The sequence below is a fragment of the Glycine max genome, chromosome 19, assembly GCF_000004515.6.
Source record: "Glycine max cultivar Williams 82 chromosome 19, Glycine_max_v4.0, whole genome shotgun sequence".
Classification (NCBI taxonomy): domain Eukaryota; kingdom Viridiplantae; phylum Streptophyta; class Magnoliopsida; order Fabales; family Fabaceae; genus Glycine; species Glycine max.
In genome coordinates, this window is record NC_038255.2 from 48,608,092 (window position 1) to 48,632,045 (window position 23,954).

The 23,954-nt window shown below is 33.3% G+C and overlaps 3 protein-coding genes across 4 annotated transcripts; all 3 read left to right on the forward strand.

Annotated features, from left to right (window-relative positions):
- On the forward strand, nt 1-4,334 carry LOC100807346 (exonuclease DPD1, chloroplastic/mitochondrial). The gene is made up of 4 exons (XM_003554577.5): nt 1-153; nt 1,266-1,899; nt 3,723-3,928; nt 4,007-4,334. Exons 2-4 carry the CDS (start codon nt 1,331-1,333, stop codon nt 4,219-4,221), a joined length of 990 nt encoding a protein of 329 aa, XP_003554625.1. The 5' UTR covers nt 1-153; nt 1,266-1,330; the 3' UTR covers nt 4,222-4,334.
- Nucleotides 4,335-10,350: 6,016 nt separating this feature from the next.
- On the forward strand, nt 10,351-16,394 carry LOC100799535 (kinesin-like protein KIN-14I). The gene is made up of 19 exons (XM_003553661.5): nt 10,351-10,793; nt 11,255-11,421; nt 11,523-11,666; nt 11,828-12,061; nt 12,150-12,221; nt 12,380-12,448; nt 12,551-12,628; nt 12,743-12,925; nt 13,019-13,100; nt 13,189-13,284; nt 13,390-13,566; nt 13,665-13,771; nt 13,852-14,027; nt 14,125-14,286; nt 14,433-14,686; nt 14,775-14,938; nt 15,029-15,214; nt 15,516-16,003; nt 16,107-16,394. Exons 1-19 carry the CDS (start codon nt 10,679-10,681, stop codon nt 16,228-16,230), a joined length of 3,078 nt encoding a protein of 1,025 aa, XP_003553709.1. The 5' UTR covers nt 10,351-10,678; the 3' UTR covers nt 16,231-16,394.
- A 3,543-nt stretch (nt 16,395-19,937) lies between these two features.
- LOC100807886 (probable protein phosphatase 2C 5) lies at nt 19,938-23,341 on the forward strand. Of its 2 annotated transcripts, none has more exons than XM_041012727.1 (8): nt 19,938-20,160; nt 20,609-20,870; nt 21,379-21,550; nt 21,628-21,845; nt 21,923-22,030; nt 22,136-22,261; nt 22,347-22,582; nt 22,723-23,341. In XM_041012727.1, the coding sequence occupies exons 2-8, from the start codon at nt 20,661-20,663 to the stop codon at nt 22,940-22,942; spliced, it is 1,290 nt and encodes a 429-aa protein (XP_040868661.1). In that variant the 5' UTR covers nt 19,938-20,160; nt 20,609-20,660; the 3' UTR covers nt 22,943-23,341. The 2 variants fall into 2 exon arrangements, with proteins under 2 accessions (XP_040868661.1, XP_006604795.1); XM_006604732.4 differs by having other exon boundaries at nt 19,946-20,169; nt 20,669-20,870.
- Nucleotides 23,342-23,954: the final 613 nt, after the last annotated feature.

The following is a 23,954-nucleotide window of genomic DNA, read 5'->3' on the forward strand; positions in this document are numbered from 1 at the left end:
GGAAGTTGAGTACAGTTAGAGTGAAACAATAGGCGATCCGTAACTTACGTTGTTGTTGAACGGAGCACGATCCCAACATCTCTCTCATACACTATAACTACCTATTTCCTCCAAATGGTTTTCTTCTTCAGTTTCAATCACACCCTCTTTCAGGTAACTCATTTTCTTTTCACCTTTGAATCATTTCCAATCCTTCACCACCTTTTGGAAAATGTTTATCTTTGTTCAAATTGCTTAGAAAATATTTCAGAAAACAAATTGGTAGTATTTTATTGAAACGGATGGCATTTTGTATCCACTTACTCGTGGCACTATCTGCCTGTTGTTTGAGATTATGAACCGCAGAAAATGTCTTGCCTTTTTTTGTTTGCTTGCTTAAGATATTATTGGATAAACAATTCCTGTTTTTATCTGTTAGTTTAAGATTGTACGAGGCTGGTTGATTTAATTAGTGTATCCCATGATTTCCATCTCATAAAGCCTTGTCAAATTGATTGGTCTGTTTCAATAATAGGTTTAATTGATACTATAATGTAAGCTTCCCGATCATTATTTTTGCTAGAGAGTTGAACATTATTGCAGTTATTCATATCATATTGATAAAACGGATTGTTACCTCGCCGCAGTTCGCCTACGGTTACAAGTGTATGCGTTTTGTTTTATAAATTGATGCTGGAGTGCTTTTCTTTTTAAGTCAGAATTGTAATCCTTCTGGAATAATGAATTCATGTGACGATAATGATAAACCTGTGAGAGTTTTTCCCGTGAAATCACTTCAATTCATTTTTTCAGTTCACCTATTTTGTTCTTAAGGAATAACATCTTCTATTTTTTCTGTGGGATTTTGTTGCTGGCCCTGTGTGGAAAAAGCCATATATCATTGTAAATTTGTAATGCATTTAGTCCGTGGTGGTTGCTTGGTCAATGCTTTTCTGTAATTCTTTGTTCAGTTTCATAATGACTTGGGATTTGATATATAATTGTATATGGGGTTTGAACAGGGTCTAGTTGTCAACTTGTCATTCTTAGCATGAAATTATTTTGGATAAATTCATTGGTCCATCCCCTGAATTGTCCGTTTTAATATGATATGTTTCTTAATCCTTCAAAAGTTTGCAAGATATAACTACCAACTATATATTTATGGCATGCTGTTATTCTGGATTTAGCATTATAATATCAGACTTGTATGCTAATTCTTGCTTCTAGAGTTTTTTTCTTAGCTTGTCTTTTACCTTCTTTTTTTTTGTTTTATTTACTTTCAGGTTGTAGCTGCTGACTCATTGGATGAAGAATTCTTGATCAAATAACTCGTCATAATTGAATTCAAATGAAGACAGGCTCCATGATTTTTTCATTGTTGCATGTACCTAGATTTAGAATACAAAGCTTAGCTAATTGCTGGGGTGAAACCTTCCACAGTTTCAGTACAACTTGTGGAAACAATTCTAACGTCAGGCTGCTTGGTTCTAGAATTTATGGTCTTCAGGGAGGACAGAGAAAGAAGTGGACAAGACCTATAACTACAAATATAGAAGGCAAGGGGAGCACCAAATCAAAAAGTATCAAGCATGAGATTTTGAGTGAAACCATTTTAGCAAATGCTACAGTAAATGTAAATAAAACACAGCTAGATAAATCCCAAGAAATTCAGTATTGTGACATACAACAAGAGATTGCTGAGAATAAAGACTTGTCGAGCTATACTGTTATTGTTTTTGATATCGAGACCACAGGGTTTAGCAGAGAGAATGAAAGAATCATTGAAATTGCACTTCGAGATCTTCAGGGTGGCGAGAACAGCACTTTTCAGACTCTTGTAAACCCTCAATGCAAAGTTCCTAATTCACATATTCATGGCATTACTACTCATATGGTCAACAAACCTGGTGTTCCAAGGTAACCTAAACTTTTATAGCTCTTGTATATCTTGGGTCCTAGGATTATGCTTACCTTTGCTACACAAAAGTATTCCATCGTGTCTTTACAACACAGCCTCATAGATTAGTCTCACACCCAATGGATGAAGCAATGCCTCGGAAAAGACCACCCCCACCCCCACCCCCAAAAGAAACTAGGCAGAATGTTAGGAACCAAGAAATTGAGCCCAATGGAGGGAAATTAGTTATAGAGAGAAGGAGAGAGGTCTGATATATGTAGAGAGGAGAGAAAGAATAGGGTCATGTGTATATGATTGATAGTTTTGGGAGCCAAGCCTCTTGGGAGCTTTCGTTTAGCTCTTCTTGTTTCTTCCTTGTTAGTTTCATTTGCAAATACAGAGTTTACATTTTACTGAAAGGGGTTCCTATCACAGATTGAGAGATGTGTTTTTGTTTTCTTTTAATTCCTAGTCTTCTTAGGGTCATAGTATGACCATTTGTGACAACAGTTTAGTTCTCTAGTTTACTTGGGGAGTTAAAAAGTTAAGCTCTTCAATTTTGATTTGTTATCATATACTTCCTCCTATTTCATGCCTATGATAATTTCATATAAAAAACTAGTAAATTGTATTCCTGTCTAGCAAGCATCCAGACTGAAAAAAAACAGCTGAAACCTGAGAAACTGGGTTGTAGACTGGAGAAGCAGCATATTAAATCACCCCATATTTATCTTATTGGAAATGCCTTTCATAGGAGTATGTTTGGGTGGTTATTGGATCATTGCACATTTTTTAAGCCTTTCCTTCCAAGGTCCTATTATTCATCTTTCACTATGAAATGGGTGTAGAATTGTCCTGAAGTTCTTCATGTCTTCTTATCAGTTCAATAAATAGAGGTTAGTGGCACCTCTGTTTTTCTCCTTGTTGAGGTATATGTCTAAAGAGCATGACTGGGCAAGAATCTATGGTTTAAACCGACAAGAGAGCTACAGCAGTTGTTGAAGAAGATTTTACTAACCATGTACTAAGGTTGAAGCGGATACTATATGTTCGTTATATATAATGAGTGGATTTTAGTTATGGAAATAATAAAGGAAAGTTCACATTATTATGTTTGATTTTATGAGGAGTTTGTTGTGTCACATCACATGTTCACAACAACTTGAGGATAAAAGGGGTAGAAATATACTCATCATGATGGACATAAGAATCTATGACCCAACTTGTCTGGGTACCACCTTATGGTCTGTAGATTTACTTCAAAATATTTACATAATTAATTTTTTCTTCTTCGTACCCCATTGCCCAGAGGCTCTTCGCTATGCGAAGGTATGGGGGAGGGATGTTGTACGCAGCCTTACCCTTGCATATGCAAAGAGGCTGTTTCCGGATTCGAGTCCATGACCAACAAGTCACCAAGGCACAATTTTACCGCTGCACTAGGGCTCGCCCTCATTTACATAATTAATGGTTTGTATAAATTTGTTAATTTCTGAATATACTAAAATTCTATTCATCCACTAGCTATAAAATGCATGATTTTGTTATTTTCCAATTAGGAAAGATTCTCACTATCAATAAACAGACTGATAAGGGGAAGTTGAGTTTCAACAATCGTAACATATTCAGATGCAGTTTTTGAATTTTATTTCAAGTTTCTGGTTTTATATGTTCTATATGCTATTAATCTGAGTTGTTTACATCATATTTTCTAGTAATTATCACGTTTACCATTTGATTTTGAACTGATTTGTTATTGACATTGATGATTGAATCTATTGACACTTGTAATTTTTCGAGGGTAGCTATTGAGTATTTTTGTGCTCTTGGGAATTTTCTGCAGGATGGAGGACCTAATTCCCATTTTATTGCAATACGTTCGAAGTCGTGAGAAGCCTGGGGGAGATGTTATATTTGTAGCTCATAATGCTCGCTGTTTTGACGTGCCCTTCATCATTAATGAGTTACGACGTTATTCTGTAGAGATTCCTCCTAATTGGTTGTTTTTGGACACCCTTCCTTTAGCCCGTGAACTAATCAAGTCCGGAGGTCTCTTTCTCTCTGCTTCTCGTAACACACAAATACTTGTTTTCGTGTGAAAACCTTAACTTTCTGCAATGTCAACAGGAACAACACTTTCTTCAACATCCCTAGCTGCCCTTCGTGACCTCTACGGAATTAAAGTGGATGGATCAGCTCACAGGGCTATGGTAGATGTGAACGCATTGTCCTTGATTCTTTCCAGGTTGACCTCTGATCTGAAGTTGACCCTATCTGACCTTGTCAAAAAATCATTCACAGAATCAGATATTATCAACTCTAAGAATAAAAAGAAGAACTAGACTAGTTTTCTGACTGTATTTTGCATTGATGTTGTGACAAAAGAATTATTTTGTAACGAAAATTTGAACTCTAAATTTTTAGTTGAAGTAGAAAAGAAACGGGTTGTTCTCAATAAAATCTTACAATTATGTAATATGTACCAAGTTCTGAGCTTTTACTTCAGTGTGAGAATTTCTGATTTGGTTTTAGTGGAAAGCATCCCGGTAAAGACTGAAGGGTTTGTCTGATAATTTTATAAAAACGCGGGGAAAAAGAGATATTATCAAGTAGTATAAAGTTTTCTATAAAGAACGAGGAACGAATATCAAAATAAAATCTAAATGGTAGAGTGCCCATCTCGGTGCTCGAGGCCAATGGTCTCCCGCTTACTAAACGGGTGCTCTAACCAACTGAGCTACGAAAGCTGTCAGTTAAAATATTGATTAGGTGAGAAATTTCTTTTTGTAGATGTTAATATTAGTTTCTTTTATGGAACTCAGCCTTTTTTTTTTTTTTTAACTGTATGAATTTTTTTTATGGAACTCAGGCTTCCTCCTTAAAAATAATAATAATGAACTTCTGAAGCAGAAAGTTTTATAGATTATTATTAGTCGTTACCATTATTTTTTTTTACCATCATTACTATTAATTTCATTTCATACAAAATCGACCATCATTACCAAAAAAAAATACTAAAATCGACCATTCACATGTAGAAATCAAAAAGTTGCTGGCTCATTATTATGGATCCAGTGTTAATATAATAAATCCAAATTCTTATTGGGCCGGCAACAATTACTATTGAACGCCGGCGGCGTTATGTTATTTGGGCCCACATGAAAACATGTACTGTACAGTATTTCTTACAGCTGATTTTATCTCAAGATCAAAATAAATTAAAAATTTTGTTTTTATCCGAAGCTGTTAGGTAGGCAAGTCTCCGAACCACGTCTTTGAAGCATAGCGCGAGCTTTGGACTTTGGAGGGAAATGGTGCTCCTGTGAATTGACGGAATAGCCATTGCGATAGCTGTTAAGTTAAACCTCCTGATTTTGTATTTTGAATTATGGGTTTTCAGTGTGCATCTCGTAAGCTTATTATGGCTACGTTTGGAAATCTGTTCATTCCATTAAAGGTACGTTTAGGACAAAAGTAATAAAGTTTGTGTTTGGATTTAAGTTGGAAATGTGGTGCATAAGTTTCTACATAAATCTAACGAATAAAAGTAAATTGAAAGTAAAATTAAGGATGATAATATTTCTGTAAACATATTTTTGTAACATTTTATCCAAACACACATTAAGGGAGTTATTTCTCTTAGTGTAGGTTAAATACCACTACTACAATAAAAGCGTACTACATTAATTATTTGTAACTTACAACATCGATTATCGATCGTCGTCGTATCAGATATCATAGAAAGTGTGGACGTCTACAACGACGATTTTCTAAGACAGATTCCTGCTCAAGATCGTCTTAGAATGTTTTATTTTTTTAAGAAAATAATTTCATTTTTTGTAGTCATCTCCATATCAGCTATATTACAATGATTAACACCAATGCACTGCTACTTAAGTGTCATGTAATAATTGATAAAAACGTGTGACCATTCAACTAATTGATGTGTAAGAAAATTCTTTTTGTCTCTAAGTATATTATAAAAATCATTCATTCATACCATTCTAATGTGTAACAAAAGAAATACTAAAAGAAATATATATCCTTGCTTACTTAAAGATGAGTAGAAGATATGAAGAAATAAAGAACCTTGACATCTTCTCCACCAATATTTTGATGAAAAAAGCTCTTGACAAAATCCTGATCATAGGCCAATACCAGAGAATTAAAAAAAAATCATATTAGTACTTGCCACTCTATCACTAAACGGAAGCATGCTATCAGGCATGTTGTTCAACGCGTATGCTATCTCCGAAAAAACCGAGGAGAAAGTGAGGTTTGGATTGGTTCAAGCTGGTTATAGTTGGAGCCCAAGAAGAAGGGGTTGGTCAAGGACTGAATGTGGAGCCTCTGCTTTTGATCCTTCGCGGGATTAGGACTTAGGGTTTCTACCCAATGAGAGAGACGATGTTGCGAGTGAGAGAGAGATGATGCACGAGGGAGGGCTTCATTGAGGGGAACTAAGCGCTTCGACGAAGGGCTTCACACGCGAGGGAGCTCTTCATTGAGGGAAAGCAAACTTGTTGACGGAGGGCGACCACGAAAGTTCAAGAGACAAACTTGTTGACAGAGGCTAATTTTGTTGGCTGCACGTGGACCACTCATATATAGGGCTTTTAAATTCAATTGAGATAACAACGGTTTTTTAATAAAACCCATCTTAATTTTTATGACCAACACACATTCTAAGACGGTTTTCAATAACCATCTTAGAATGTGCGTCGTAAAAGATTTTTTTCAGTAAGATAATTACAAAAATGCCACTAACTCGTTTTCTAAGGCGATTCCGAAAGAACCGTCGTAAGGTAATTGTTGTAAAAACACACATTTCTAAAAGAGTATACTCTTCTATAGCTTTACCAAATTTATAAACATGAATTATGTTGGTTGGACTTTATTTTCTTGTAAAATAGTATTAAACTTATCTTCTTTTGTAGATGTTGTGTGTGACTTTGATACTATTTTATCATATATTTGGGTTAAAACTTAAAAGTGAAATTGAGAGAAAAAAGTGAGAAGAATAAAAATAAAAGAAAGCAGAGTGAAAATTATTTAAATAGATAAAAATAAAAAATTGAAAATTTTCTGTTTACTTTTTTTTACAGACTTTACTTATTTTAATGAGTGGAAAAATTGTTGGAAACAAATAAATGATACTTTAATAATATAAAATTAATTATATATTTATGTTACAACATTTTTATTTATATTTAAGAAAAAAACTGGTTCCTTTTATGCAACATTTTACGCCTATGACGGAAGAAAATTATTTGTGTGTGGACACAGATAAGTTACTTTTTTCTCTCTCAATAATTACTCTTCTACTAAACAAGTGTAAATGATTTTTATCTATCCTATTTCGGTTCCTTGCATTTCACTCCTTTATAATTCATTAGAAAGAGTAATGATAAGTATATATCTAATTAACACTGTTCATTTCTTTTTATCTGTTTTTGTTTATCATATTATATCACTTATCATATTTACATTATTTTCTTATTTCTCTCTCTAAGTATCTAATGGCATAAAAATGTCTATGCATAATTTTCCACAAACAAATCATGCCTTAGCGAATGATTGAAAAGAAAATGCTTTGGTTCTTCTCTCTAATCTCAATGGATGTTTTCTATACGATGTGCTTATATTATCATGTGATGAGCCCAACCTTTTTCAATCTTGGCTAGAGTTGGGACCTATAGTTTAGGCTATGGCGACAATCTGTAAAGCATAGTGCTTATTCCTTCCCCCCTCGACCTTTTCTTGCTGTTTGCTTGGTCTCTAATATGATTGGTAGAGAGAAAAGAAAATGAAGGAGAAAAGAAAATTCTGAATTTAAATTGGAGGAAAAGCAAAAAGGAAAGAAAAATTTAAATTTTTATTTTTTGAATCAAATTTTCCTTTCATGTTATCTTTAACAAAACAAAGAAAAAGACATAATTATGTGTGTTTTCTTTCCATTCACTTTCAGTCCTTCCAAAAAATTGAGGATGAGTATCAGAAAACAAAATTATATTTAGGAGCTAAATTACAAATTGCTAATGCTAGTCACTACTTTAGTTGTCTTACAACATTGCATGTGTGCTCGTCTTCTGAATGTTCGTGCTTTACAAATAATGCATAAAACAATTCCATAGCTTAGGAAGCAAGGCCTGTTGGGGATTAGAGGCTCCTGATGCTTAGACATTAACTCTTTAAAAGTTGAACTAGAAACCATGGTCCATGGTGACCAAAATATAAGCTGACACAAAGTAACTCATGTGCTCTTGATGCCTTTCTCATGACAGAAAAGTTGAAGCTTTTAATATAAATGTTGAAGCATATCACTTCCAACCTATTAAAAAAAAATTAATTGAATCTACAAAAGGGAGAGTGCAGGAAACAGAAAGAATCCATATACGAGGCCCCTATACATGGTTTATATATATATATATATATATATATATATATATATATATATATATATATATATATAGGTTCATGTTGACACGTCCATTTGATAACCATTTATAAAGAGAAAATTAGATTATGTTGGGAAACCGACAAATTAATGAATGTACAGAAAGTTATTCTAACTACTTATACATTGTTATGGCGGGCAACTGTGGGTGGGTGGTCTCAAAATGATTCATTAATTTTATGTTAGATTTCGTTTACAATGTATCCAAATTCTTTAAAACCTAATGATGACAACATGTTCAAGGCTTTACTTGTATTGATGTGTGAGGAGCTGGAGTGTTTAATGAATGATAAAATGAATTGCTAGATTAGTAAATACACCAAGCAATTGGTCCAGCTTTTGATAATGGATGCGTGCATAAACCTTGTATGCCATTCACGATTGTTCAATTCCCTCTCACCAAGAAAATTATTTTTTAAAAAAGTTATTCCTCATGTATTTCTTAGAATAATGTCCCGGACATGGTTAATTATCTTGCACAAATCAATATCGGTATCCATTCTCAAAGACACTTCTGCTTTTTACTGACATACAAAATTGTTAGAAGTGTGAACTATTCAAATAGTCTAGAGCAATAAATCAGTAAAATAACATCCATTCTATGTAGTCGTAGAGTTACCATGAAAGTTTATGGCTATGATTAATACGGCAATGGATAGCACTCCAAAATGGAAATCAACATACCCATAGACCATTTTCCCAAGTTAGCTAACTAGATGATGAAAAATTCAATTAAGACGTCCTATTCAACTCAAATACAGAGGGATTTGTCATCTCTAAATAAACTTTAAATTTTGTATATATGTATTAGAATTTATCATAATTTTCAATCATTAATTTGAGAGATTTTGAAAATTAATGACAGTTTGTATCTTTTTATATCTTCCCATGAAAATGTGCAAATATGAAAGGTTATATCATTTCATAAAAATGTATGTTTTTATGAAAAGAAATATCTTTTTGAAGGGTTTTATATCTTTTTAATTACTAACATAAAATGTCTCTTTTCAAAAGGTTATATCCATTCACTAAATGACTTGAGATAATTTATAAATGGAACCAATTTGTATATAGAAAAATATTTAATGATAATATCTATTTGGTGTAAGTGTTTATTGTATTCCCTTTACTTTGTAGGAACTCAATCCGACACAGATAATTTTTTTTAGTAAAGATCATATATATTACTTGGATTCAATTAGACTGTTACTGATGATCTATCAAAAAATTGTTAAACTCTTGTTTTTTGTCTGCCAATAAAGAACTTGTTTAATCAAATTGGTACAGTATTTATTGCTAAATATAGTTTCATCTCATTGCAAACATGTCAGTTAAAAGAAATAAAAAAGTTTTAGTTGTAACTTGTAAGATCCAGAACCTAATTTTTTTATCTCATGTAAAATAAATTCTATTTTGTTATGACAGCAAACTAAAGATAAGCACGTTCACCTAAACAGAAAATTTTACATTACATTAAATACATTGAACAGATTTACAATCGTACTGACATACCTCCCATCCGTCGGGAGAAGGAGGGGGACAAGAAACCCATAATTAAAACTAAATTTGTTTTCAGCACTAAATTGTCTCCGTAAAAAGAGAAAGAATGTGAAATAGTTACTTCTATAAATAGCCTTTAATTAGTTTCTCATTTTATAACTTATTTCAGAAATTCATTTTACTGTTCGTCGAAGTTACTCAATCTATTAAAACATTATTCAATAATAGTTTTATATTCAATTATTTTATTTAAACACTTTCTACAATTTATGTGCATAGTCTCAGTCAGTACTAATACATTATACCACCATTAGTATAATCAAAGATAGGAAATAGATAAAGTTTCACAAAATTGAAGAGCATATATAAACTAAAAACTGTTGTCTTTTATCACCCGGTAAATATAAACCAACAAGAGACATAGCGAGAGGCTCGGAACCAGGTTCGGTGTTAGCTTTTCTACGTCAATATAGACAGGAAACTAGAGGGAGAAAGACCAGAGAACCAAGAGAAAGCGAGAGAAAGGACCAGAAATTCCAAAGCCATTTTCTTTCTCTTTGCTTTCTTCAATTCCTTCACATTCTCTGTGATTGTTCTACTTCATCTTGAATCTCTTGTCAGATTCACAGTGTCTATAGATTCATTCATTTTGTCTTCCTTTGAGAATTCAGCTAGACTTTTTTCCTTCATAGCTAAGAATTCTGTATCATTCTCCTCAAGACTCGGGCTTTTTCATACGAGTTTTGAGTTATTTTGTTTTGGTTAATATATAGAATTTCAATTCATTTCTGGGTCTGCCATCTGCTTGGTCCTTTTTTTTTTGAGTTTCTTGAGGCCAAGTTATGGCAGCAGAACCAGTTTTAACCTTCTCTCTTGCTTCTGTGGTGAAAGATGTTCTTCAACAACATGGTGGCCGGTTGGACGTCAACTTGGCATCAAGAAAAGCTGAAGAAGCTTGTATATATCATCCTTTCTCTCCATTCTTTACGCATCAATTCCATTTTTTTTTTACTTTAAGAATATCATTATGTAAATCAATTTCATTTTGTGTGTGTGTGAAACTCATTGCTAATGTTGTTTTTCTTTTTCTTTTTTCTTGGCCAAGAATGTTGGTTTCAAGTTTCAACCCATAATTGACACTTGTTTTGTTGAAAACTATATTCTTTTGGCTTCAACAAAGGATATTGATTGTTTCTAGAATGATGGAAAGACAAATTTATAATGGACAAAACTTAGATGCAGTTCTTAATGCTTGTAGTGTGTTGTTCTGCAATCAAACTCCAATTATGATTGAAGAACAATAACAAAAGTACTTAAGAACCACATCTAAGTTTTGTCCATTAATAATTGCATGAAACATTGAAAATCTGAATGATCTTCAAGAAAGAATAACATGGATTACGTGTCTCGTGTTACAGCCTTGAGAAGGTATGAAGCAGCTGGGTGGCTGCGGAAGACAGTTGGAGTTGTTGGAGGGAAAGACTTGCCGGCCGAGCCTTCTGAAGAAGACTTCAGGATTGGGTTGCGTAGTGGGATTATTCTATGCAATGTTCTTAACAAAATTCAACCTGGAGCAGTGTCCAAGGTATTATTGTATTATATTTATATGTGTTTGTTTTTTGGCTTAATGTTGTCTTGTCTCCTTAAGTATTTACTTTCCTTTGACATTTGGACCTATGTTGTTAGGTAGTTGAAGGCCCCTGTGATTCTGTTATTATTCCTGATGGGGCAGCACTGTCTGTGTATCAATACTTTGAAAATGTAAGGAATTTTCTTGTGGCTGTGGAGGAAATGGGGCTTCCTTCCTTTGAAGCTTCTGATTTGGAACAGGTGATTATTGGCAAGACTTAGAACTTTCTGTTAGCACTTTGATGGACTCATTAGATTGAGATCAATGTCATTGACATTGTTATTATTACTATAGTGTAAAGTAATTGTTATTTTGATTTAACATTCTTTTTTTGTTTTCCTTCCATGTGTTGTATTTACAGGGAGGAAAGTCTTCAAGGATAGTGAATTGTGTTTTAGCGCTCAAATCCCATGCTGAAAGGAAATTTGGAGGAGGAAATGGGTCGTCGAAATATAGCGGGGTTGCAAAGCCACCTACCACTGGTAAAACACTTTTGAGGAAAAACTCGGAACCATTTATGAAGTCTATGTGGACTATGCCATCAGGGGACAGAGATGGTTATATGAGTGATCCCGGGCATGATCTAAATGAAAGGGTTAGGGAGCTTTATTGTTTATAATTTTTTACTTTTTGTCAAGATGGTGAGGGTCGTATGGCTAAGCTTTTTGAATTGGTATCCGCAGGGTTCTGTTTCTTCCTTAAATTCACTAGTTCGTCAATATTTGTCTGACAAGAAACCAGAAGAAATTCCCACTGTAAGGCCTATTAATTTTTTAATAGATAACACAAGTACATTACACCATTATGTATGTAGCAAATTTTCTTCGATGAATTTATCCAGAACTTTTCGTTTTTCTTTGGTTTTATTTTTATACCTCTTACACTAATTATATGACATCTTTTGTTATAACAGGTAGTGGAATCCCTGCTTAGCAAAGTCATGGAGGAGTTTGAGCATCACATGCAAATCCGACAGGAAATGGTTTGTGTCTCTTTTAGCAATGTTCAACTTCATACTTGGTGGCAAAAAAATTCATATTACTTAATCTTTGTGAATTTAATGTCAAAATTTTAACTATGACAGTGTAAAACAACTCAAGGAGATAAAGCACCGTCTGAAACAGAATGTTCAATTTCAGAAGCTGCTTCAATTAATGAAAGGGTACAATTCATATTCCAAAAATAATTCTGTATTGCAAGTTTTTGATGAATTGTTTAGATTGATCATAATCACAATCTCAACTGCTTGACTTTTTTTGTCTGAGGGATTATTTAGATGGAAGAAAAGGAAGATGAACAGGACGAACAAGATGAACATGACTTACAAGATGAACAAAACATACAAGATAAGCAAGAGGAAAATTATGAAGAGAAGTACAACAAGCGTGAAGACTCAAGCCGCCAGATTTTGATTTTGAAGCAGCAAAACATTGTCGAAACACAAAATAGAAGCATCCAGGTAATTTTCAACATATACAAAAATCTGATTTTGACATTGTTCAGGAATTAACGAGGTAAACTAACTAACTAATTTGATGTTAACATTCTCCAGGAATTGAAAAGCATCGTCCATCAAACAAAATTAGGGATGCAATTCATGCAAAATGAACATCAGAAAGAGATCATTAATCTAAGTAAGTTTAATAACGAAAGAAATTCCTCTAAGTCAATATTTGACAAAAATATCAATTATCTAATCTACTTGCTTTGCCACCTTAATAGGTAAGCACCTGCATAGCCTAGCTTCTGCTGCTTCAGGATATCATAAAGTTCTTGACGAAAACCGCAAGCTATACAATATAGTGCAGGATTTGAAAGGTGAATTCTAATGCTCAAGAGTTTTTATGTTTATATATATAATTTTGCTCCTGGATTGTTCATGTTCTAAATGATTGAATGGCCAAATTTTTTGCATTTTGGTAGGAAATATTAGGGTGTACTGTAGAGTTCGACCCTTCTTGGGTGGGCAACTGAGCCATTATAGCTCCGTCGGTAACGTGGAAGAGGGAAGTATCTCGATCATAACACCTTCCAAATACGGCAAAGAGGGGAAGAAAACATTTAATTTCAATAGAGTATTTGGTCCTTCTGCAACCCAAGGTTGATCTTAGACTCTTAGTTTGTCCTTCCTTTAAAATTGTTGCTACTTAGTGTGTTTTCAATTTTCATCGTTGTTGATCTTTACGATTTTCTTGCAGGGGAAGTATTCGCAGACACACAACCTCTGATTCGTTCTGTTCTGGATGGTTACAATGTCTGCATATTTGCCTATGGTCAAACAGGATCAGGAAAAACATTCACTATGGTAACATATTTAAACAACCTTGTTTATACCCCTCACTTGTAAACAACTTCATTAGTTAATGCAACTACGTATTGATGCAGTCTGGACCAGATGATATTAACGAGGAAACTATAGGTGTCAACTACCGTGCGCTGAAAGATCTTTTCTATCTCTCAGAGCAGAGGAAAGACACCATTTCTTATGAAATCTCTGTTCAGATGCTTGAAATTTACAATGAGCAAGTCAGAGACCTACTTACTACAGATGGTGCTAAAAGATATCCTTTCTTTAATATAGACTAATAGTGTTATCTAAATGCAATATTCAATTGTTGATTCTCTTGTCCCTTAATGTAATCCTTAACACCTGCATACATTAGAAATTCGTAACAGTTCTCATAATGGCATCAATGTGCCAGATGCCGACCTTGTTCCGGTTTCATGCACTTCTGATGTCATAAATTTGATGAACTTGGGACAGAAGAATCGTGCTGTTGGTTCTACTGCCATGAATGATCGTAGTAGTCGCTCTCACAGGTAATTAATTCCATGATTGTTGTGGTTAGTTTTAGACTTTAGCGTATGTACACATTCAAGTACTTTCTCACTTAGCTACATTGACCATTTATATCATCATATTATTTGGTACTATATTACTAACTAGTTATGGTATATTATTCCAGCTGCCTAACAGTTCATGTTCAAGGAAAGAACCTGACATCAGGAAGTACTATTCGTGGTAGTATGCATCTAGTTGACCTGGCAGGAAGTGAAAGAGCTGATAAAACAGAGGCCACAGGGGATAGAATGAAGGAGGCTCAACATATCAACAAGTCACTTTCTGCCTTGGGAGATGTCATTTCTTCCCTTGCCCAAAAGAATGCACATGTTCCCTACAGGAACAGCAAACTTACTCAGCTGCTTCAGGATTCTCTTGGTATGATGTCTCTTAAATATTTGTTTGACCACATACTGCAAAAGTTTTTCTCCTTTTGGTTATTAGTGAAGTGCTTTCTGTATCTCAGGAGGGCAAGCAAAGACTCTCATGTTTGTTCATATAAGTCCGGAGCCAGAAGCTCTTGGAGAAACACTTAGCACACTCAAATTCGCTGAACGAGTCTCCACTGTTGAACTCGGTGCTGCGCGAGTTAATAAAGATAACTCAGATGTGAAAGAGCTTAAAGAACAGGTTCTTACATTTATTTATTGTTTTTATCATTGTATCTTCAAATACAATGTTCAGTGTGTTTGAGTATTTCTGTACTATCATGTTTGCCAGATTGCTAGTTTGAAGGCAGCCTTAGCGAGAAAGGAGGGAGGAGAAGCAGAACACTTCCAACAATCTGCCAATAGTAGCAGTCATGAAATACCCAAATTGAAATCATATGCATCTTCTCCTCCTATGCAACGTAGTTTGATAGGTGGTGCCCGTAAGCTACCAAAAGATGATTCTAGTAGCCTGAATGTAAGTAACATGTTATTTACTTTAATCCCTTCAAATGATAAATTATTAGATGGTCCATAATCATGTGATCTCAATCAATCTCTACCTAACATGTAACCAAAATTTCAAATCATGAAAAAAAAATTAATTACATGTCACTAGAAGATTGGTTAAGACCCGTGATCCTTTACCACAACAATTTCTCAGTCAAAGTAATTTGAAAATACACTAGACATGCGTATGGTATGATGTATAATACATTAATACTACTAAATAATAATATAAATTAATCATTGGCATGCATGTATAATGTTTTTTGTAGGGCCAGAAAAATGCTGCATCAAAGTTGAAAAGACGAAGCCTAGATCTCCATGACATGCGTAAGAATTCACCTCCGTGGCCACCCGTTAGAAGTCATAGAAAGGAGGATGACAAAGAATCAATTTCTGGGGATTGGGTTGATAAGATTTCGATAAACAGAAATGACAGCTTAACTAGTGATGATAGTCTCGTGGGGCAGTGGGAAACAGAAAGCAAACAATCTTCTCCAATGTTAAGTCCCACTTTTCTCTCAGAGCCTTCTAAAATATGCATGGACCACTCCTTGCATAGAAAGGATAACCAAGAATTGTTTGATATGGCCATCACAGATGAATCTGATGAGCTTGAGATTGCAACTAGTGATTCTTCAGAATCAGACTTGCATTGGCCAGCACATATACCTAAACCAATCACCGTTTCAAGCGGATTAGGCATTAAAGCAAGGAAGAAACCAATTAATCTCAGACCAACAAAGAGCCTAGAAGCCAGGTAATTGGCCCTCTTAATTAGAGTTTATGTTAGTTACTTTATGTTGCCAAAGATATTAACTATGTTTGTTTTTTGTCTTTCCTACAATCTTCTATGCAAATAGGAGCATGATCCCATCATTAATCCCCATTCCCGTGCCATCAAGGAAACAACCAACCCTAGTTACTCCAGCAAGAAAGACTCCTGGGTCTATTGATGTAAAGAGAAGGATTGGGAATGCCAAGTGAGAATGCTCTTCCAAGGCTTTCCTGATTTTCTTGCTTCACTGCCTTCGATAACATTTTTACCCGGCTAAATCAACATTAGTGACAATGGTTGTGTGTCCGTATTTTTATTATATTATATTATATTTTGTATAAATTAAAAAGAAAAAAACATAGGCATTATCGTATATTTATTTTATTGTTGGAAAAATAATTTTCATGTTTATTTAAAAAAACACATTTCATGTTTTTCAAAATAGAAATAATTAAAGGAAGTAGTGAGATAGTTTGGAATTTTAAAAACAAAATAAGGTAATATTTAAGTAATACTGATTTATTTAAGAAAAAGTTTATAAAATAGTGGGATGGTATGAAATCATAAATTTATAAAAATATTGTTCTTTCTAAATCTATTACAATAGTTAGTTAACATGCTGATGCTTAAAAGAGTTACAAATCTACTCTATCCAATACAATCATTAACAAATATGAATCTTCCAACAATTATTTTAAAATTTTGATTTATAGTTAATTCTTAGTTTATTAAAATTAAAATAAAAAATTGGACAGCGTAAAAAAGCCAATGGAAAATTGGAGTAGTTTGAATTTTAAAATAAAATAAAATTGACAGTTTTAAAAAAAATAGTAATTTCTTTTTTAAAAAAAAGCTAAAATGAGAATAGTGGGATAGTTTAAAATTTTAAATTAAAAAATATTTTTTAAATAGAAATAGTTTAGTTTATGTTGGTTTAATTAACAAATTGATAGGATTTTACAATTTAAAAAATAAACAGTAATAAATTGGTTTATTTTTAAAAATTAACATATTGGTAGATTGCTCAAGTTAAAAAATATTTAACAAATTCATAGTTTTTTAAAATTAAAAAACTGTAAAGTTTTAGTTGATAATTTTGGTAAATTCTTAAAATTTAAATTAATGGACAGTTTTGATTAAGACTTTCGTTAATTAATTTTAAAATTAAAAAATTAGAAGTTTTAATTTTTAAAATTTAAATAAAAAAAAGCAATTTTACCAGTTTGGATGACTTTTAGTAGTCCACTTAGCATAAAATGGTTTTGTAATTTTTTAAATTTGCTTTAGTAGGAAGGTTTACAGCATGATTAAGCACCAGGGACCCTATACACTTGATAAGCATTATAAGATGATACTTGTTCCATTACACAAAAACTGCAATAAATAAATATTCCAAAATATAAATAATAACTGTATTAAAAAAAGAGAGAGAGAGAGAAGTTAAACGGGACTACGGGAGAGTGGAATCAAAACAAAGCATGTGGTAGGTTAATTATATGTTGAATAGAAAATGGAATAGTGTACAATTAGTCAAACAAGTAACAATTAAAGAGAATAAACATTTATTAACATTGGAGAGCAATTGCATTTTGAAAGGTAAAATGTTATGTATTGTACCAACCACAAATAATGTTTATGCAAATCAATAATCAACCAATAATTGAAAAAAAAATATGCATAAAAGACCATTTTAATTTTGATATTTTACCACTATTTCAAATATAATTTATAGAAAATAAAAAAAAACTCAAAAGAAAAGAAATGAAAAAGAAATAAGATTTTCTATGTTTGTATGAAATTGAAAACTTAATATATATATATATATATATATATATATATATAATGCTATTAATTTAGAGTAAAATAAGGGATTTCAAATTGAAAATCAAATCTTCCTAAAAAAGGATTCTGTATTTAAATTGGTTGCCCTTTAATTTTATGGTGATAGATAATCCATTCATTTTTCATCGTGAAGGCAAAACAACAAATAATTATTTATATTTTTATAATATTATTATGGTTTTGTGAGATAGAATTGATTAGTATATATTATCTGAACATAGTCTCTGTTATAATTGTTTGTATGAAAGTATATAAAATAGTGTGAAAAGGAAAAGTGATTAAAGAATATATGAATTATCAATTAAATTTATCTAATAAATGATTAAGTGAGAATGCAAATCTATTAAAATTATGATAAATTGATAATTATAAACTATATTCCATATGAATACCATAATATTATTACTCAATGATTATTGTGTACCTTTGATTTTCTCACATCAAACATGCACCATATTGATAAGTTAGTTGAGTTTTATAATTTTTGTCTTAAAAGTATTATAAAAAATGATGTTTTAATTAATTGTCAGTGTAAATCTAGTATTAAATATTATATTTTGAGTACACTTCCAACTTGGTCCTTGAATCTGGCAAACGCTGTTAATTTACACACTAAATTTAAAAAATGGCCTTGAGTCTATAATGGGTCATTCTTATTAGTTCTTCGTTAAGTTTTTTTATTTTAACTTTAACAAAGCATTCTAAGTCATACAAACATGGAACCTTAGTGCACTCCACATGTCATGTTTGTACAATCCAAATGTGTATGGACTTTTGGGAAAAATTTAAGGATAGATGTAAAAGTCGCAGAACTTTAATTTAGTCCTAAAATAAAATTTGGTATATGTTGTCATGCTAATCCCTAGTTTTGGCATTCACGGTCATATTAGCCCCCGAATTTGATATATATATATTTTTAAATCCTTTGAATATATATTTCATTTTCACATTAACTCGTGTTTGTCATGTTAGCCAAATTTCCTATTTGGCACCTTAAGTGCATTGGGGATACACATAGGGAATGACCTTCGTGTCCTAGTCAACAAGAACGAGTTAAGAATTTTCATATTTGTCAAGCTTTCATTTTGCATTGCTTATGATTACTATCTATGCCTTTGAAGGCTAAAAGCTTTAGAACTTAAGGGATTTCCCCAATTGAAACAACAAACAAAATTTTAAACCTACCTTACAAGATTTTGACACATTCCGCTCTTCATCCACTTATTTCTTTGACCTCAAATCCTACTCGAACTTCAAAAAGTGGAATTGCATGGTAAAGTTCCTTGTCACGCGTCAATAGAGATCGTTGTCACCCATGAGGATGAGAAAACTCCTAAGTTGGATTTTAAAATTGCTTCATTGTTTTAGTTAGAGAAGTTCCTTCAATTCTAAAGCTTTTTGAGTCCTCGGATAGAAGTAGTTATAATAATACAATGTAGAGACACGATAGTTGTAAAAGTGCACAACCCTAAAGATAATAAACATGAGATAATATATGGATGAATGTGAATGATGAAATATAGATTTGGAGACTATTTCTCAAGTAAATGTTTTTTTTAATACACATAAATACTTTGTTAAAATTAGTAAAAAAGACTTAATGAAATGATTCATTTGAATGACAAAATTACATATTTTTTAAGTAATAAAATTACATATCTAAAGACTACTTTTTTTGTTTAATTAAATTCAGAAACTACAATCACAATGCTGACCAAGTTTAGTGACCAAGTTGAGGCTTACTCATTATACTTTAATAAAAATAATATTTTTAATTTTTTCAAACAATGTTTTTAAGAACCGGGTTACAAATATAACGGCCATCCAAGGGAAACAAAATTCAAATGACTGAAATAAAATTTCAGTAAAATTTAGTCAGCTACAAAATCTATAAATAAATTTCAACATGTAACACGGTAAAAATAAAAAAATCTGTTTATTTTATTTTTAAAGGGGAGTTGGGTGTGTAATTGTCAAAAAAACAGGATTAGCCCTTGTCCTTTCCGTTCCGTGTGTTACAATTTACAAGGAAGATTAGGACAAAAAAGTCATTATGAGGATTCCTTCCTGTACCCAAGAAACCAAAAAGGACCTCCTTTTTGCGCGTTCTCTCTCTCTACCAATCAAATCACAGTCACGGAGCAAAGCAAGGCTCTCTTCTTCTCCGTCACTGCCACTCTCATTGTCTCTTCTTCTCTCTTCTCTAGGGTTTATCGCCATTTGATCTCAAGCTCTCTTCCCAAAATGCCGTCTCCCCCTCTTCCACAATCGGACCGCTAGTGCCCCTGCTTTTGCCGGTGTGCAATGTACTTCGTTCTCGTTCCTCGATCTACTGCATTTTCACCTCTCTTTAGCTTTTCCTCAATTTTCCATTTCTCGATTAAATTGTTCAATGTTTTGTGTGAATCGGTTTTTTTCCCCTCTTTTGCCTACCGACGAAATGTTTCTCTTTGAACTGCATTATCGTAATTGCTGATATATTGGCTCGTAATTAATTCCTTTGGCGGTGATTTTGATATTTCACTTTTCCGGATTAAAGTAGCTTTATTTTTATTTATTTTTTGTCTGAAACTTAGGCTTTGGTTTGTTTCACGGTAATGCTTATTCGATCCGTTCTTCTAGATTAATTGCTTCATGCTAGATCTTATTTTGGATATAAATAAGTCACGTTGACTGATGTGTCACACGTAGATCTAGTAGATGACAGCTAGTCTTTTGGATTTTTATTAATTTTTCTTCGAATAGGTATGTTTTCTTGCTGCGGTTCTGGAAATGTTGAATTCTGAACTGAGATAAAATGAGTAGGATAGAACTATCGAGGGCGAAGTCAGCGCCGGTTCCATTGGGGACTCTGATTGGTCGTGAGCTTCGAAATGGAAAAGTTGAAAAACCTTTTGTGAAGTATGGACAAGCTGGATTGGCCAAGAAAGGAGAAGATTACTTTCTGATCAAGACAGATTGCCTCAGGGTTCCCGGGGATGCATCAACGGCGTTTTCTGTCTTTGCGGTATTATTTTTCTTCTTGGTTTACGCCTATATTTACTTAAGTTTATTAATATCGTTTTATTAGACTTTAAGGAACTGTCTGAAAGAAAATTTGAATACTATTAGGAAATGAGAATATGATCTAAATCTAAGGTCCTATGTAGATAAATTTCTTCATAACTTATAGGAGAAGAGAAGTAGGTAAAATAAATTAAACTTGTCTCATAAATTAAAATCAACTTATAGCAGTTCTTTCATAAGTTGATTTTAACTTAAGAAAGAAGTTTGATTCATTTTGTTTTTTATTTTATTTTATTTTCTTTTATAAGTGCTTATGAAGAAATTTACCTAACAAGACCTAAGACTGAGTTGGTAGTTAGTTTTGCATGGTGGTTTCTCAGGGTTAGTAGGTTTCTAATGGGAATTGAAGTGCATTTTTTTTCTCTTTGTTGCATTTCTCAGTGATCAAATGGAGCGTCAATTTATTCCCACAATGGTTGTGATATTCATAAGGAATTCTTGATTGGCAGGTCTTTGATGGGCATAACGGTATATCAGCTGCTATTTTTGCGAAGGAAAACTTGCTAAGTAATGTTTTGAGTGCAATACCTCAAGATATTAGCAGGGATGCTTGGCTTCAGGCTCTTCCTCGTGCTCTGGTTGTTGGTTTTGTGAAGACTGACATAGAGTTTCAGCAAAAGGGTACATACAAAATATTCTTTGCTTGCCTCACAGATCTTCTGTGTGTGCTTAAGCTGATGTTTTAATTTCATCTGCAGGGGAAACTTCTGGAACAACAGCTACATTTGTTTTGGTTGATGGATGGACTATCACTGTTGCATCTGTGGGAGATTCCCGCTGCATATTAGATACTCAGGGAGGTGTTGTTTCTCTCTTGACAGTTGATCACAGGCTGGAAGAGAATGCAGAAGAGAGGGAGCGCGTTACTGCCAGCGGTGGTGAAGTAGGAAGACTCAATGTATTTGGAGGCAATGAGGTATGATGCAATCACCATTGTGCTTTCTAATAAAGATTGCTTAAACTTAGTAGTTTTGGTTTGCTTTATGTTTATAGGTTGGGCCTCTTCGCTGCTGGCCAGGTGGATTGTGCCTATCTAGATCTATAGGTGACACAGACGTGGGAGAATTTATTGTGCCAATACCACATGTTAAGCAAGTGAAGGTGAGCTGGTTTCATTATTATGTTTTTTGTTTGGTGGCCTGTTTATGTGAAAGCTTTTAGTTCTAAGTTTCACTGCTCTTAAACATTTGTCTATTGATTTCTCAGCTTTCAAATGCTGGTGGAAGGCTTATTATAGCTTCTGATGGTATTTGGGATGCTTTATCATCTGATATGGCTGCTAAGTCTTGTCGGGGTCTACCTGCAGAGCTTGCTGCAAAACTAGTGGTTAAGGTGATGATTAGTTCTGGCATTCTTCCCGTGCTAGGAATGGATGTTCGTGATTTAGTACATTCATTGTTTTGTTCTTTTTTTCCAGGAAGCTCTAAGGTCAAGAGGCCTCAAGGATGATACAACTTGCCTTGTTGTAGATATTATTCCTTCGGACCTCCCTGTATTACCACCAATTCCAAGAAAGAAACATAATATGCTAACTTCGCTTCTATTTTTTGGAAAGAAATCTGAGAACTCTATGAACAAAGCTACCAATAAGCTTTCTGCAGTTGGTGTTGTGGAGGAGTTATTTGAAGAGGGTTCTGCAATGCTTACAGAAAGGTGAGTTTCGAGCCTTTACCTATCTCTTGAAATGCAATAGCAACTTAACTGAACAAGTGACTGGAATTGAATGATTTCTCTTGCATTTGGGTGTATATGCTTGGGCAATTTCTTAAATTCTATATTTTCTTAAAATGCAGGCTAGGTAAGGATTTCCCGCTTAACAAGAATTCTGGTATTTTCCGTTGTGCGGTTTGCCAAATGGACCAACCCCCTGGTGATGGTTTATCAATGAACTCTGGGCCTTTTTTCTCTCCTGCATCTAATCCATGGGAAGGCCCATTCCTCTGCACAAACTGTTGGAAGAAGAAGGATGCCATGGAAGGAAAAAAGCCTAGCAGACCCACCGTTACAGCATAATGATTATCTAGTATTACAGTAGTAGCATAGTAAATATTAGTATAATTTTTCCCTGGCAGTGTGAGCATGCTTGACTTTACATTTTCGGTGGTTATTGCCATAGATGTGTAAGAAATGAGGTTGAGAATTGAGATAGGGCTAGTAGGTGTTTTGGAGGTTGCTGCAAGTTTGATTCTGGCTTGTGCTCAGCTGTTGGAAGTTGGACTGACTGACAGAACAAACAAGAAAGTTGTGTCTGGTAGAAAAAAATTCTAGTGAAATCTGCTAACGGCTTGTATTTGTAAGTAAACTGAAGCTTTTGTGGCTGCCTCTGTTTTGAGAGTGCTTCAATGCTACACAGCCCAAATGCATCTGTATCTTTTAAACTTATGTTATACAAATACAACTACATGTCTCGAATGTCTCTGTGAATTCGATGAGTAAGAAGATTCTTGTGAACACTGTCTCTCACTAATGAAGTAGGATAAATCACGGATTAAGGGTTAACCTTAAACGAGCCCGTCGCACTTAGAAAATTATCTACGTTTTGCCCCTCGTAAAAAATTATCTATGGATACCACTAACTAAGTGCTACTTATGAGTATATCCCATCCATTATCCAGTGTATTTTATAATTTATAACTAATTAGTTAGGGTTTTATTGGATTAGGATTTTAAAAGTCTTTTTTTCTAAAAAAATCTGTGGTATTTAATCAAAAATTTTAAATACTATAAATAAGTTTTGTGTTATTCAATTGAGACTTTTAAAGTTTTTAAAGAAACTAATAAAATTCAGTAGTATTTAATTATGACTTTTTATAACTTATAAAAAGTGTTTTAGTATTAAAAATATATAGATTTTGATGAATTGTTTTTTAAGAATTTCAATAAATTTTATCATACTTTTTAGTATAAAATATATGTTAAACAATTTCACAAAAATCTTTGAAATTTTATTAGATTTTTTCTTTCTTTGTTTATTGGTTAACATATTTCTTTTTCTCTCATCTCTCTCTCTCTCACACACACACAC